The 13625-nt window shown below is 35.6% G+C and overlaps 1 protein-coding gene across 1 annotated transcript in view; it reads right to left on the bottom strand.

Annotated features, from left to right (window-relative positions):
- Mbd2 (methyl-CpG binding domain protein 2) overlaps positions 1 to 13625 on the bottom strand; it is a 72264-nt gene that overhangs the window by 33883 nt on the left and 24756 nt on the right. The window contains exon 3 of the mRNA XM_004855174.4: positions 2344 to 2481. Coding sequence (XP_004855231.2) covers positions 2344 to 2481 — 138 coding nt within the window. The remainder of the gene's footprint in view (positions 1 to 2343; positions 2482 to 13625) is intronic.

Raw genomic sequence — 13625 nt, 5'->3', positions numbered from 1 at the left:
TTAAAACCAACATCTTTCCTTTGCTAACAAACCTAAATCCAAACTAGAATAGTCAAGATTACAGATCATGATTTTTAAAATAACGGTTTAAAATTGTCTCTTTACTACTTTCTTGTATTTGACAAATTCACAGTCCTATATTCTGGAATCCTACTGGTAACAGAAAAGTCTAATATTATCTCAACTCTATGTTGAAGACAATGAAAGAGAAAAGACCACTAATGTCTTAGTATAATCAAAAGTATCCAGTAAATACTGTCAAATGTAAGGATAAAGTGAAAAATACCCCATGCTTTTGGAGAAGTAACCTACTGCCTAATTTTAACACTGCTGGTCTACGCAAGCTAAAAGGAAGAATAAACCCTCAAAAGACCTGGGTTAAAATGACATTAAGTTTTTTGGTGAGAGAGGGAGGGGAAGGGACTTAACATTTGTAACACATTGTTTTCACTTCAGAAAAATCTCATAAACCACAGTAGAAGAAGAAAAACTAAAAACTATTCAACATACCAAAGAGTAAGGAGCACCTAGTCTGATTTCTTCAGCTTTTAAATTCCAGGTTACCAGTATCTCTACAGACAGCTACACATTCAGTAAATATATATAATTAGTATAGTTTTTTAAAATCTGAGTTTAGGTGCAGAAAACAAATTATTATTAAAATAACCAGAATTTGCTAAGTAATTGGTCTTTACACAAAACACTTGGGTGTAGAGACTACATTGAGAATGATTTGGCAAAGAAAAGATGAGGATAAGCTATTAAATACTATCTGTCCTCAGTAAGACAATTTAAATTCCTAGTTTGGAGTAGTATTATTAGAGATTATATTCTTTTATCTTTGGGGATTTTTGAAGCAAACTGTTTTACTGAATTATATACTTCCAAAATTTTCAAATAATAAAAATCTTTGTGAGGAAATGATTTTTAAATCACAAAAAGTCAAAAGGCAAGATGTTCAAGACTTCTGACAGTATCTAAGAAAGAATACAACCAGGGAATGGCTTTATCAAGGAATGGCTTTATCAAGGCTGGCAAAGTTCAGAATGGCAGAATCCCTTCTCGCTGTAATGAATATACTGTCCTGGGTGCATAGTAAAACAGAAAGGAAAAGCCTCACATAGAAAGCTGAATGGCCCAAAGAAACCCTAAGTGGTGATAAGAGCCTAAAGGCACATGCAGGTACGCATCTTTTATATTGGATGTGATACACTTACATGGCCCCTGTTGAATCTCTTGGGGACCAACAGTAAAGCAAGTTTAGAACTTCAAATCTTGAGACATCTATAGCAAGATGCTGATCCAATGTGGCTCCAAATATCTTCTGTTTTCCTGGCTCACCTGAAGAGGAAAAAACACTACAGAGGATGTGGGAACTGAATTTCTTTATGTAGTTTCTTCTAGAGCAACTGTCTGAAAGTTTTGGCCCACTCCATGAAGTCTGGAGATGAAACACTTGAAGAACTAGTGAAAAATAAATTCAAATGAAAAGGTGGAGTGAGACATCTAAAAGGGAACAGCAGAGCAAGCTGAGGTAAAACGGTGTTTCTAATCCTTAGGTGGGAGGAGGCAGAGAAAGAAGAGGGGAAAACAATGCACAGATGTTTCTCCCTCCACCCCCGCATCCCAACTGTTACTAAAACTTCACTAAGTACCTAGACTTTTGACCACAATTAGGGAATGAATAAGCAATATTACAGAGAAGGTTTAGCATTTTGTCCAGTCTCCCTCCCTGGAGATGTGGCAGTATTAAGCAGGAGGGAGCCCTTTCAGATAATACCTTTTTCCTAAGAAAAGCTCATGGTGGAATTCAGCTTGAAACAATAAAGAAAGAGAAAAATAAATTGAGTTTATAGAAAAATGAAAGTCACAGGACAATTTACCATACTGACAATGTTTATCTAATTCTGTTTTCCAAAAGGGGTGGGACAGATCTCATGAAATAAATCAGAACCAAAGAAAAAAGTAGTTTCCAAATAGAAAATATTTTTTAACTAAGCAACAAACTGCATATTTTATCTTTCTACAAGATATTATCCCTAAAAAGATAATTTCTAAGAAAGTGTGATTAGCAGAACCAAGTCTGATATATATTACAACACAAAAATATGAAATTATAGTCCATTTTAATTATTCTTTTTAAATTTTTCCTCAAAACATTTTACCTAAATTTTGTATTATTAAACTTATTCTCCAGCATTTATGTAATAGTCTAGAATATAAAACAATTTTCTTTCCAAATACATTCCACTTTTACCAGAATACACTTGAATTCTGACTGGTAAAAAATACTACACCAGAATTTTCTGAAAAATAAGATTGGAGAATGAATTAGATCCTTACCTGACGTGGTTGTTCATTCATTCGTTGTGGGTCTGATTTCACTTTATTACTAGGATGGTTTGTGACTTTGGTTACTGGTTGTTTGAAAATTGATGCTGTTTGTCTAATTGGCAATGTTGTATTCAAGTCTGGTTTACCCTGTAAATATAAGTGTTTTCATTAGTATTATATGTAAACATAATTTGATGAATTTTTAATTCAATATTTATCACTTTAAATGAGATTATTCAAAATTCTGTCTAGCATAGCATTTTAAATAATTTAGAAGTTCATTTTAAGCACTTCATTAGGTAAGACATGCAGAAATTTTGCTCATAACAAATGTATACTTTTAAATGTAAAAAAATTCTCTGCATAAAATTTGTAATTAATATGATTAGCACAGTACTAAGGACTTTATATGACCACATATGTGTGGGTTAGAAAAAGAAAAAGGACAACAAAGACAGTAGTGGTTTCTACACTCTGAAAATAGAGAAAATATTGGGATTAAATATTTTTGTGCATTAACCTGATCGCCAGTTAAGAGGTCAGGCTGACAGAAAATCACATAAATTAATTTCCTTTTTATATAAAACAATTGCTAATTCTAGCAAACAAACTTAGTTTAGAAAAATAAGGGGCCGGGGATTTAGCTCAGTGGTTCTGCGTCCTGCCTGGCAAGCACAAGGACCCAAGTTCAAACGCCGGTACCAAAATAAATAAATAAATAAATAAATAAATAAATAAATAAATAAATAAAACAAGAAAAGTCTGAAAAATAGGATAAAATAAGGATAAGGACCTTGCGCTTGCAAGGCAGATGGTAGCACCACTGAGCTAAATCCCTGGCCCCAAAAATTCAAATTTTTAAGTAATAACACAACTGATAAATTCCACACCTGGCCTCATGTGACAGGTTTGCTAAAAATGCTGTATAAAATTACCTTCAGAGTATTTGTAAAAGATGTATATGAAACAGGAATATTATATGGGGATAGCTTGGATCCCACTGCCAAATGAGATATCTTATCAGATATATGCAGACATTCTAAAAAGAAAAATCCAAAACACTCCTGGTCACAAGCATTTTGGACAAAGAATAATTAACCTGTATTTGTCATTTTATCATATATTATATGTAGTGTTTTTACAGAAGAAATTAAAAATTTAAGCTTCAGTAAGCCATATAACACATTTACCAAGTTTTAATCAACCAGTAAAATGTAAGGTACATTCTAGAGAGATCAAGATGTGGCACAGAATTGCTTTTAAATTCATTTGCAACATTTTAAAACAAAAAGAAAAGGAAACCCAATTTAATAACTGTGTGCTTGGATTCTGGCCAAAAAAAAAAAAGTTGAGTTTATCTGAAAATATAACTGACACACTTTTGGTACATGAAAGTTACTTGATAAATTTATAGGATATGTGACAAGCATTTATCTTTATTACTGTCTCCAGGTAAAAATTGTAATGCCAACTTCCATACAACCAAATAATGATTCTCAACTCTAAGCATGTATCAGAATCACAGGCAGGACTTGTTAAAACACTGAAGACTGGCCCTCATCCTGAGATTCTACTTCAGTAGAGCTGAGGTGGAGCCCCTGGGAATTTGCCTTTTTTTTTAAGGTCTTTCATGATGTTGATGCTGCTGATGTAGGGACCACACTTGGAGATGACTGCTCTAAAACAAAGATTGCTGGTTGGTGGCTGGTGGACCAACCCTGGCCAATAGATCTTTTGTTCACTTTTTAGTACCTTTACTAATTAAGCCAGCATCTAAAAGTGGAGTCTTCACATAATGATAGCTTCTGTCAAACACTGAAAGATGTAGTGATGCCGAACCTGGTTTGGCAACAACAGGCCATGACTGATCAGCAATGGCTGCCCACTAGAGAGGAGTCAGGCTCTCCTGCAACATTCTGCAACAACTCATATTTGCATTACTCATCTGGGCCCTATGGGCATGGAGTTTGTAACCTTCACTTAAATAATATTAGCATGTCTAGATTGGTAAGCATCATATTAACCTGGCAATTATTACAATTATAGTATTATTTGGATCCACTATTAAATCTCTCATTATCCCTCTGCCCACTTTTAAAAATCTATATGTACTAGTATGAGTCTAACAATATTATTTCTCTGATATTTACCTTTATAGGTTTTCAAAAAATATTTCATAAATGTACAAATGTAACTTACAGGCTTCAAAATAACCACCTAAGAATGCTAACAGTGTCCATTTTAAAAAGCTCCCCTGTAATATTGTGCTGCACTGGGTTGGACATCTCCAACTTATGATATCTAGAGCATTCTGAGGCCTTAAATGAAATCATCCAACCTCTATCAATGAAAGAATCTAAGAGTCAGCAGGTTACAATCACTATTCCAGTATCTAAGTGTGACTTTCTCCCCAACCTGCCTTTCCATTCTAGTGTATTCATGCTTAGATTTTTCATGCTCTAATTTCTTAAAAGTTTTTCTTACTCTTGCCTAGAGGCTGCCAAACTCCAAGCAGTCACACAAATGGAACCAATGACAAATGTGCTAGACTTCTTTTACTGGGATCCACCAGATCGACCTTGTAAATAGGTCATAACTGCTGATCCATACAATACGACTTCTATGTTGGATTCTGAAGTCCCCTGGACCTTCTCCTTATCCTCTTTCTGGGAGGCTATTACTAGTTCCTCCCAGTGGAAACCTTTGTTGGCTATATTCATAGCAGTCCTTCTGACCTTATTATTTGGCCCATGTATTAACTGTTCTTTTGGCTTTCGTCTCCACCAGACTTAAAAGCTGTAAGGCTACCCAAGATGACAATGCCTGGTGCTTATCAGGGCCTTTAGATAGACCCTCTGTATAGTAACTCTAACTGCTGATCACAACTATGACCCTCTTCAGCTGGAAATAGCCAGAAAGGTCTTCACCCTTTGCCCCCTCACAGCAGTTGGGGGTACTTCTTCAGAGGGCGGACTATGCAGATAGGTAGGTAGGTTAACTAGATATCTTGTAGGCAGCTAGACAGGGCCAGCCCACAAGGAGCCAACATGGAGGACAGTGAAGACACATTCACTGCAGGCCAAAATTGTAAGAGAAACTACCACACCCATGTAGGATAAATAGCAGTAACTGATAGTCTATAAATAGGTATCACCTGGACGGGGGACCAAGGTCTTAACCCAGCCTTTCCAGGAAATATCCCTGACCCCCAACCTTACTGAAAATCCTTGTACTCTTGCCACATGACTTGCTCCCCCATTTGACCCCCATTTAATCAACATTACCTGGGTGACTATACTTGTAATCTTATTGGCTGGTCATGGTTTTGTCCCACCTCATGCCCACCTTGTAAATTTCCATTGAGTCTTATAGTTTTGTCCCACTTTGTATCTGCCTCACCACATGGCTTTGCTGTATAAAACATCTTTGAAGTGAGGTGGGAGGGCAACCCACTTTCTGGTCCCCTCTCTTTCTCTTAGGCAGAAGCTTTCTTTCTCCCAATAAATTTTTCCTACTCTTAAAAAAAAATCATCCAACCTAATCCATAATGAGTTGTAAAAAACATATAAATGCATATGGAAAATTGCTGTTAACTAATTAGGTATAATCATAATTATGTCACTAAATATATATAGCTGAGAATTGAACCCAAAGCTTTAAAGCTAAGCTACATCCCTAACCCTTATTTTGTTTTGAGACTCAGCAAGTTCTCACCAAGTGGCTAAATTGCCAAGACTGGGCTCAAACTTGTGACCCTCCTGCCTCAGCTTCCCCAAGTGCTGGAATTACCGGCATGTACCGCCAAGCCTGGCTCCATTCATTAATGTTTTGATTCTTTATTAAAGAATCTGTTCTTCTGGTACTAGAACAAAGGTGGTATCAGTAGACATTAAAGTATATTACACCTATCTGAGCAAAGTTATTCAAGCACAAAATTTTCATTGTTGCAAAAGATAACTGGAGGCAGCAGGGATTATTCTAAACTGAGAATCCTGATGGAACAGTAAATCTATTAATACTGCAACGGGGGGGGGGGGGATTTAGCTCAGTGGTTTCGTCGCCTGCTGCGCAAGCGCAAGGACCCAAGTTTGATCCCCCGCACCAAAAAAAAAAAAAAAAAAAAAAAATACTGCAATGGGTAAGTCTGATCTTTTTTGCATTAACTTCTGGTTTGGGTGCAATAAAGAAAACTCAGGAAGAAAAACTAAGTTATTTAAGATACACAATTTCTGTTGCCTAATGAGACAGTTCATTCCCCCATTGGCACAGAGTAAGAGACATGAATTCAAGAGTATGATGCCCTATTTTTCCTCTTAATCTTATTCAGGTTTCAGTATTTTTCCCTTTTAATCAGCTGACAAGCTTGACAGAAATATTTTGCTGATTAATTTTGGATTCCAAAGCAGTATCATGCAAAGTTGAGTAAGTTGTAAAGCTGGACTAACTGGTTTTCCCAGAAGCTGTCATAAAAACAATAAATTATCACTCTTTCCTGAGAACTGCCAGTCACTGTTAATTCATCCCCAGTTGCATGCCTGAGTTTTTAAAACTATCAATCTACCATAAACTTGGGAGTTAAAAAGTCGTTCATGTACTTGAAATCTTCTTTCAATGTAAAAGAGTGAAGTTTTTAATATTACAAAATACAAACTGGCAAGTACTCATTGCAATATTAGAACTAAAAGTTTCCAAATTTTGATAAATCTTGGTACAATACAGGCTGAAATTTCAATCAGAATTTAATGAATTTTATAACAACAGGTATATTAGGCTGAAAGTATTTAATTTTGAAGGTCTTCAATCTCACTAGTTAGGGAATATAAATTTTATTTGTTAAGTTTTTTCTTCCCAGCTCAGGATGTAGCTCAGTAGTAAGATGGCCCTGCATTTAATCCCCAGCAATGGAAAAAAAAAAATCTCTTTTAATAAGCATGTAAAGTGGGGTTTGGGTTTTCTTTGTATATTCACAAAGGACATATATACAATATAAATTTAAATTTTAAAACCAAAATCAAAGATAAGGAGAAAATGCTTTTTTGAAAAGAGCACTCTTAATACCAAGGCTAATAATTATATGTAGATATGAATTTTCCAGGGGCCTGGGCAAAGAAACATTAAATACATAGCTATGATAAGAAAGGAGGAAGCCTAACAATTGATGAGTAGAACAAAAATTGCCCTGGTATTAAATCTAGAAAAAAACTATAAAGATATTCAACCACACAACTAATATTAAGCAGATTTCAATTTTTTTTTTTTCTCTTTCAGTGACGTTTATTAAAAGCCAAGAACATAGGACTTGAAGGACAACTCAAAGGCAATTCTGAAAGGGACTAAACCAGTGGGATCTGATGATTAACCAATCAGCAACCTAATTTGATAAAGTAACGAAAGAAGTGAACAGCACATATAAACCAGTGACTATCAAGTATTTCTTATATTCCCCCCCTTAGAGAATTTTTTAAATATATACACCTTACCTGAATTTTAAAGCTGGCATCAGGATTATTCATATTTTATTTAACGTAGATGGTAATAGAGGCTGCACTCACTAGAAATACTGATACTTTCATGTTTGTATTATCTTAAAATGCATCTCACAGAATCTAAATATTTCTATCACTCATTTATACATGAGCCAATGCTTTAGTAGTAATAAATTTTATTTTTTTCTTTGAATTTCATTCATTCCCACAGTAATGTTTCCTATTGTAAACTCGAATACCTATGATTTATATATAAAAAATGTTTTTTATAATTTCTGTGACCAAGACTGGGGATTTAGCTCAGTGGTTCCAGCACCTGCCTCGCAAGCACAAGGTCCCGAGTTCAATCCTTGGTACCAAAAAAAAAAAAATTTCTGTGACAAGGGCTTAGACATTCAATCCTTCTGGTTCCTTATAATTACTGGTATATACGCTACCAAAAAAAATTTGTTACAAATTTTAATTGACTATAAAAAGTGAAATGTTTGTATTTGTGTATGTAGCAAAATAAAGACTTTTGTTGGTTCTTATGGGATTTTCTGAGGTTTGAGGGGATTTTGTTTTCGTTAACAGGTTCTCCTTATATTGCCCTGGACTATCTTAAAATTTGGTCCCAAGTAATCCTCCTTCCTTAGCCTCCCAAGCTGGGACCCTAGGAATGTGTCACCATGTCCAGCTTGAAATTTTTTTTCAAAATACCTTTGTATTATTAGATAGTATTACTAGAATGGCACAAGATTTAGCATCAATTCTATTCCATTCTTCATTTTGTACAGATGTAGCAGTGAAAAACCTTGTTCACAGTAATAAGTTTTATTTTCACTCAAATCACTAAACTCAAAGTATCACACACTGAACCACCAGAAAATGTTAACAAACAGTTGACATCTATATAAATTTTCTAAATTTGTTGTACTTGTGAAAAGAATTGACTGTTACCAAGTTACTCATTTTCTCAATCCAATATTCCAAATTGAACCTTTATTGGAAATCAATTGTGCCATGGTAATACTGCAGACAAGTGAAAAGTGTGCTTGTCTAAAATGGGTAGTTGATAATTATGAGAACTAAGAGAAAAATAACATGTACCTCTATCATAGGTACATAGGAAATGGATCTTAAATGATATTTTGGAATAAATTCTTTGAAAACTATCCATGTCAAACATTCACACAGCAGTTTGAACACCAGAGACTTAACACTACATATTCTAAGAACTGCTTTCCTCAGCATTGGTTGTATATATTCTATGACCCAAGCCCAAAGGACGGACTCAACTTTTTTTTTTTTTTTAAGGACCCCCTTTACTTTAAAATTCATGAAAACATCACACCTTGTTTGTTTTAAGGTAAAAATATTGCTCTACCTACCTAGAGTGTTCAAACAAAACTGACACTTCCAAATATTGGTATCGTTTAAATTCTGTGGTTTTGCATACACAAACTACCCCTAAGAGACATTCTCGCCACACCTTGAGAAACAAAGTGATTTGTCTCTAAGGCCAATTTCCTAGATTTAATAGTTATGATGACACATAAATTCTGGGTAAAGAGCAACTTTTTTTTTTTTTTGGTACCGGGGATCGAACTCAGGACCTTGCACTTGCACAGCAGGCAGCAAAACCACTGAGCTAAATCCCCAGCCCCCATAGCAACTTCTTTCACATTAACATGATATGGAACATCACCAAAATTTAACCTATTTACCATACTATTTACATGCCATAATTTGCTACTTAAAAGTGTAAAATTGAGTTATTTTCAGTATATTCAGAAGTATACAGCTTTCATAGTTTTGCAAAAAAAAAAAAGCACGTATGACACGCATCATTTTGTACAGAAAATCTACTTAAGTTTAATATCCTACATAAGAAAGATTTTAAGATAAATGGCACCACATTAAAAAATAGTAAATGGGAGGGCCACACTTTCAGCTCATTTACAAAAAGCTGTACTTGTAGTTAATAGTAAAGAGCAGAAGATTAAAATTCACTGTTGAAACAATTTTGAAGACTTCAGCTTGAAAATATAATTTCTTGGAGATTTACTTAATTATGAGGTTCTTAAAGGATTTACAACAAAAGATGCCAAAGTTTCAACAAGCTATTTAGAGCAGCCCTTCTCAAACTTAAGCAGCTATTGTATGGAATTAATTATCTCCTCTACAGCTAAGTTGGCACTATGTACACATGCCTGGGAGAATTGTGAAATAGTCACAAAAGTGGTTTTCTGTAGGGCTTAATTTCTTTCCAGATCTGGAGTCTACACAGTGAGGTTAATTCTTCAGGACTTATAAAAATTTGTGAAAATAGTCTTCCATCATCAACAGAGAGCCAAGCATCCAAAATAAATCTTGTTAAAGCCGTAACATAGGCAACCAAGTCCTGAAATCTACCTTTATTATTAACATGGCAGCCAAGCACAGGTCCTCTCAAATGGTTCTCACATTTGGATACATTTGAACTACTAATACTGTAATAACCCTAATATCATACTGAACAAATTATTCTCACCACCAAGCCACTTGCTAACATAGCTAAAGCTCACGTACTTTTTGCTTTCTAGCACTTTATCCAATCGTTAGCTAAATTCATTATTCAAATTGGCCAAAAAGATGGAACAGCACTGTTAGATAATTAATAATCTATTATTTTTATTAGGTAAATATTAGCTAATTATCCTTTGTGTATTCACTTTTTAAAAATATTTCTGTATATAATAGAAAATTAAGTTCTTTGCACAACAGAATACTAATTACTTCCAACATCCTTTGCTATATCTTACCCTTTCTTACTTCATTCATTACTTAATTCATTCATTAAACACTATCCATCATCCCCACGTGGACAAATACAATAGCCTCCTCATTGGCCCCTGACTTCTACTTCTGCACTTCCAGAATACATTCTCCACATGTAGGCAAAGTAACTATATTGTCCCTTAGGTAAAGCCCTCAAACGGAATGCTGTACTCTTCCTTATGCTGGCTGCCAAGCCCATGATTAGCCTTGTCTATTTCTTTAACCTTACTCAGTATTACTTTCCCACTCACTAAGCTCCAGCACCCTGCCCTTCTTGCTATCTTCAATTACTAAGTGCATCTTAGGGATTTTGCATAGGCCATTCCAGTGGTGGCAAACCTATGGCATGTGTGCCGCAGTGGGCACACACAGCCCTGTTGGCATGCAAGTCAGGGGTATCAGTTGTTTTTTCTAAAAAGTTTCACCATCACAAGCCTATTCCCTCTGTATGAAATGCACTGGTTCTTGTAGAGCTGATTCCTTATTATTCAGAACTCAGCTTTAAAAACAACCTCAGAGAAACTTTTCCTGGTCACTTGACCTAAACTGATCACCGTCACTTTCACATCACTCTCCATTCACTGATTAGCATTGAATACCTTAGGGCTGGGGATTTAGCTCAGTGGTTTCGCCGCCTGCTGCACCTGCTGCGCAAGTGCAAGGACCTGAGTTCAACCCCCGGTACCAAAAAAAAAAAATAAGCATTGAATACTTTATGTACGAGTTTGTCATCCCTAGAATATAGTCTCTATGAACAAAGGCTATCTCCAATAACTATGCAAATAGAATGTGCTCTTAAAATTCTTTGGAATAACCAGATGTATAAAGTGTCGTTACACATTAGGTCCTGTGCAATGCAGCCCTAACCCCTTGAGTAGTCTCGTTTGCTATCTTAAACTTACAAAGGAAATGTAAATTTATAAGTGAAATGTAGTTTAATTAAACTGGGCATAGAGGTTCACACCTGCAATCCCAGCGCTGCAGCAGGAAGATCACAAATTTCAAGCCTGGCCTGAGCAATTTAACAAGTTAGCAAGACACTGCGTCAAAAAATAAAAAGGGTAGGAATTGTATCTCAGGACAAAGGTCTTGGGTTCAATCCTCAGTACAACACACACACATACATTTTATATTTTTAATATATATTAATATAATACACAATATCTACCTCAAAATTATTTAAGCCCAGAATATACTCATCAATATTATCAGCCTAAAGCTTATCAATACAAGAGAAATAATCCATAGGCTTGTTCCATCTATTACTATTTAACATTGTTATACTTATGGGTAAACATGGCCAGCACATTCTTTATTCACAAAACCAGCCATATATAAGTCTCTCATAGGAAAATAATCCAGTCTACACATGGGTGGTTTTAGCCATCACTGTCAACCATAGCGCTGTTGTATCATGAAATAATGGGAAACAAAGAACATAATCTAAAGCTCAGCAGGCTGACAATATGAGACTAAGACAACAAAACCAGCTATGTTCACTGGAAGGAGTTATACCATATTGCTCTCAGGTTCCGGAAAAATATGTTCCTTAATTTTGAATCAGACAACTTACATTATCCCACTGTAAGTAACTTTTTGTCTGTATAGTTAACCTAAAATCCAGCACAGTGGTTCTAGAAACAAGACTCATGGAGATTCTTGGAATAAAGTACAAAGTATATGGTCAATTAATAGAATGTCAATGGGTAAGTTATAAAAATAGGTTACCTTATTCCTTAGATGAGTTGTATAGAAAGTTTAACTGATAAGGATATTAACTTGGAGATAACCAGAGCTAATTAACCTTAGATACAAATAAGCCTTAATGAAACTCAAACTTGCCTAAAATAGACAACTATTCTCCTTTGAAGGTTAGCAAGAGTTATAAGGGACCCTATTTTCTGCTAAGTAGTCCTGTTACAGATCACGGTGTAGGAGGCCGAGAAAGTCAGCACAGCCAATTCTTGTGAGGATCAGAGTTCTAGACAGATCCTAGTCACATTAAGATTTATGGACATGATTCTACCAATTACTACAACCAATCCTATCACACCTCACATCCCGGTCTACTTAGTAACCAAATGAAACGTCACTCAGATCATACATGATCACCTACTCCTGTCCCCGTAATATTCTGTACAAGTCACACCCTCTTGATCTGCCCCTTCTAAGCTCATACTTCAATGCTCTCAGTGTTTTTATCTCGACTAAAAGTATACTTTATAGCACAACTCAGTATACACAAATGTTATATGAAAATCTAAAACAAACTTACCCTCTCTAAATTTGATGCATACTGACCATTTCTAGCCTGTATTTCATATTTTAAAATTTCTAGTGAAGTCATTACATTCATGTGATGATCTCTGAAAACCAATCCCCTAACTTTATCTATCCATCCTCCAATGCTGACTATAAATGCTTGAATAACTGATCAGGAGTCTTTCCTATAATCTCAGTATTTTGTCTAAAGTGCTGGCCTTACTGAAACCTGTCCCTTGAAGATAGCACTTCCCTGCTAAATTTCTCCCTTCTCCAGGGGAAGGAGGGCTTCCTTTCTCTCTTAATCCCTTGCAACTATATATGGGCCAGAAAGCAGAATGTTTTCTCCTTTCTACCTATTACTTTCAAATCATCTCTCCAATTGTGTCATTCTAAAAACAACATAGTATCCAGCTACACTACCTTCTAACCCTCTTCCCTGTTTTCTCCTTCCTTCATCAGACTTAACTTTGTTTCAATTTTCCTCTCCATCCTAACTTTTGTTCTCATTCTTGGAGACCTCAACACTCATATGGATAACTGTCTTAGTCACTTTCTCATCACTGGAACAAATACCCAAAACCCACAACCTAAAGGAGACATTTATTTTGGCTGTTTGGAGTCCATAGTTGGCCAGCTAAGCCAGGGAGGTACGGTAGGAAGGTCTGCTGGAGGAAAGCTGTTCAGCTCGCGGCAGCCAAACTGCTACTAAGTCACACTCTCCTGACCTGCCTCTTCTGACCA

Source organism: Heterocephalus glaber, unplaced genomic scaffold (genome assembly GCF_053883595.1).
Source record: "Heterocephalus glaber isolate CG9 unplaced genomic scaffold, H.glaber_assembly_v1.0 deba00000331, whole genome shotgun sequence".
NCBI classification, from domain to species: Eukaryota; Metazoa; Chordata; class Mammalia; order Rodentia; family Bathyergidae; genus Heterocephalus; species Heterocephalus glaber.
This window is presented reverse-complemented; position numbering and strand designations above follow the sequence as displayed.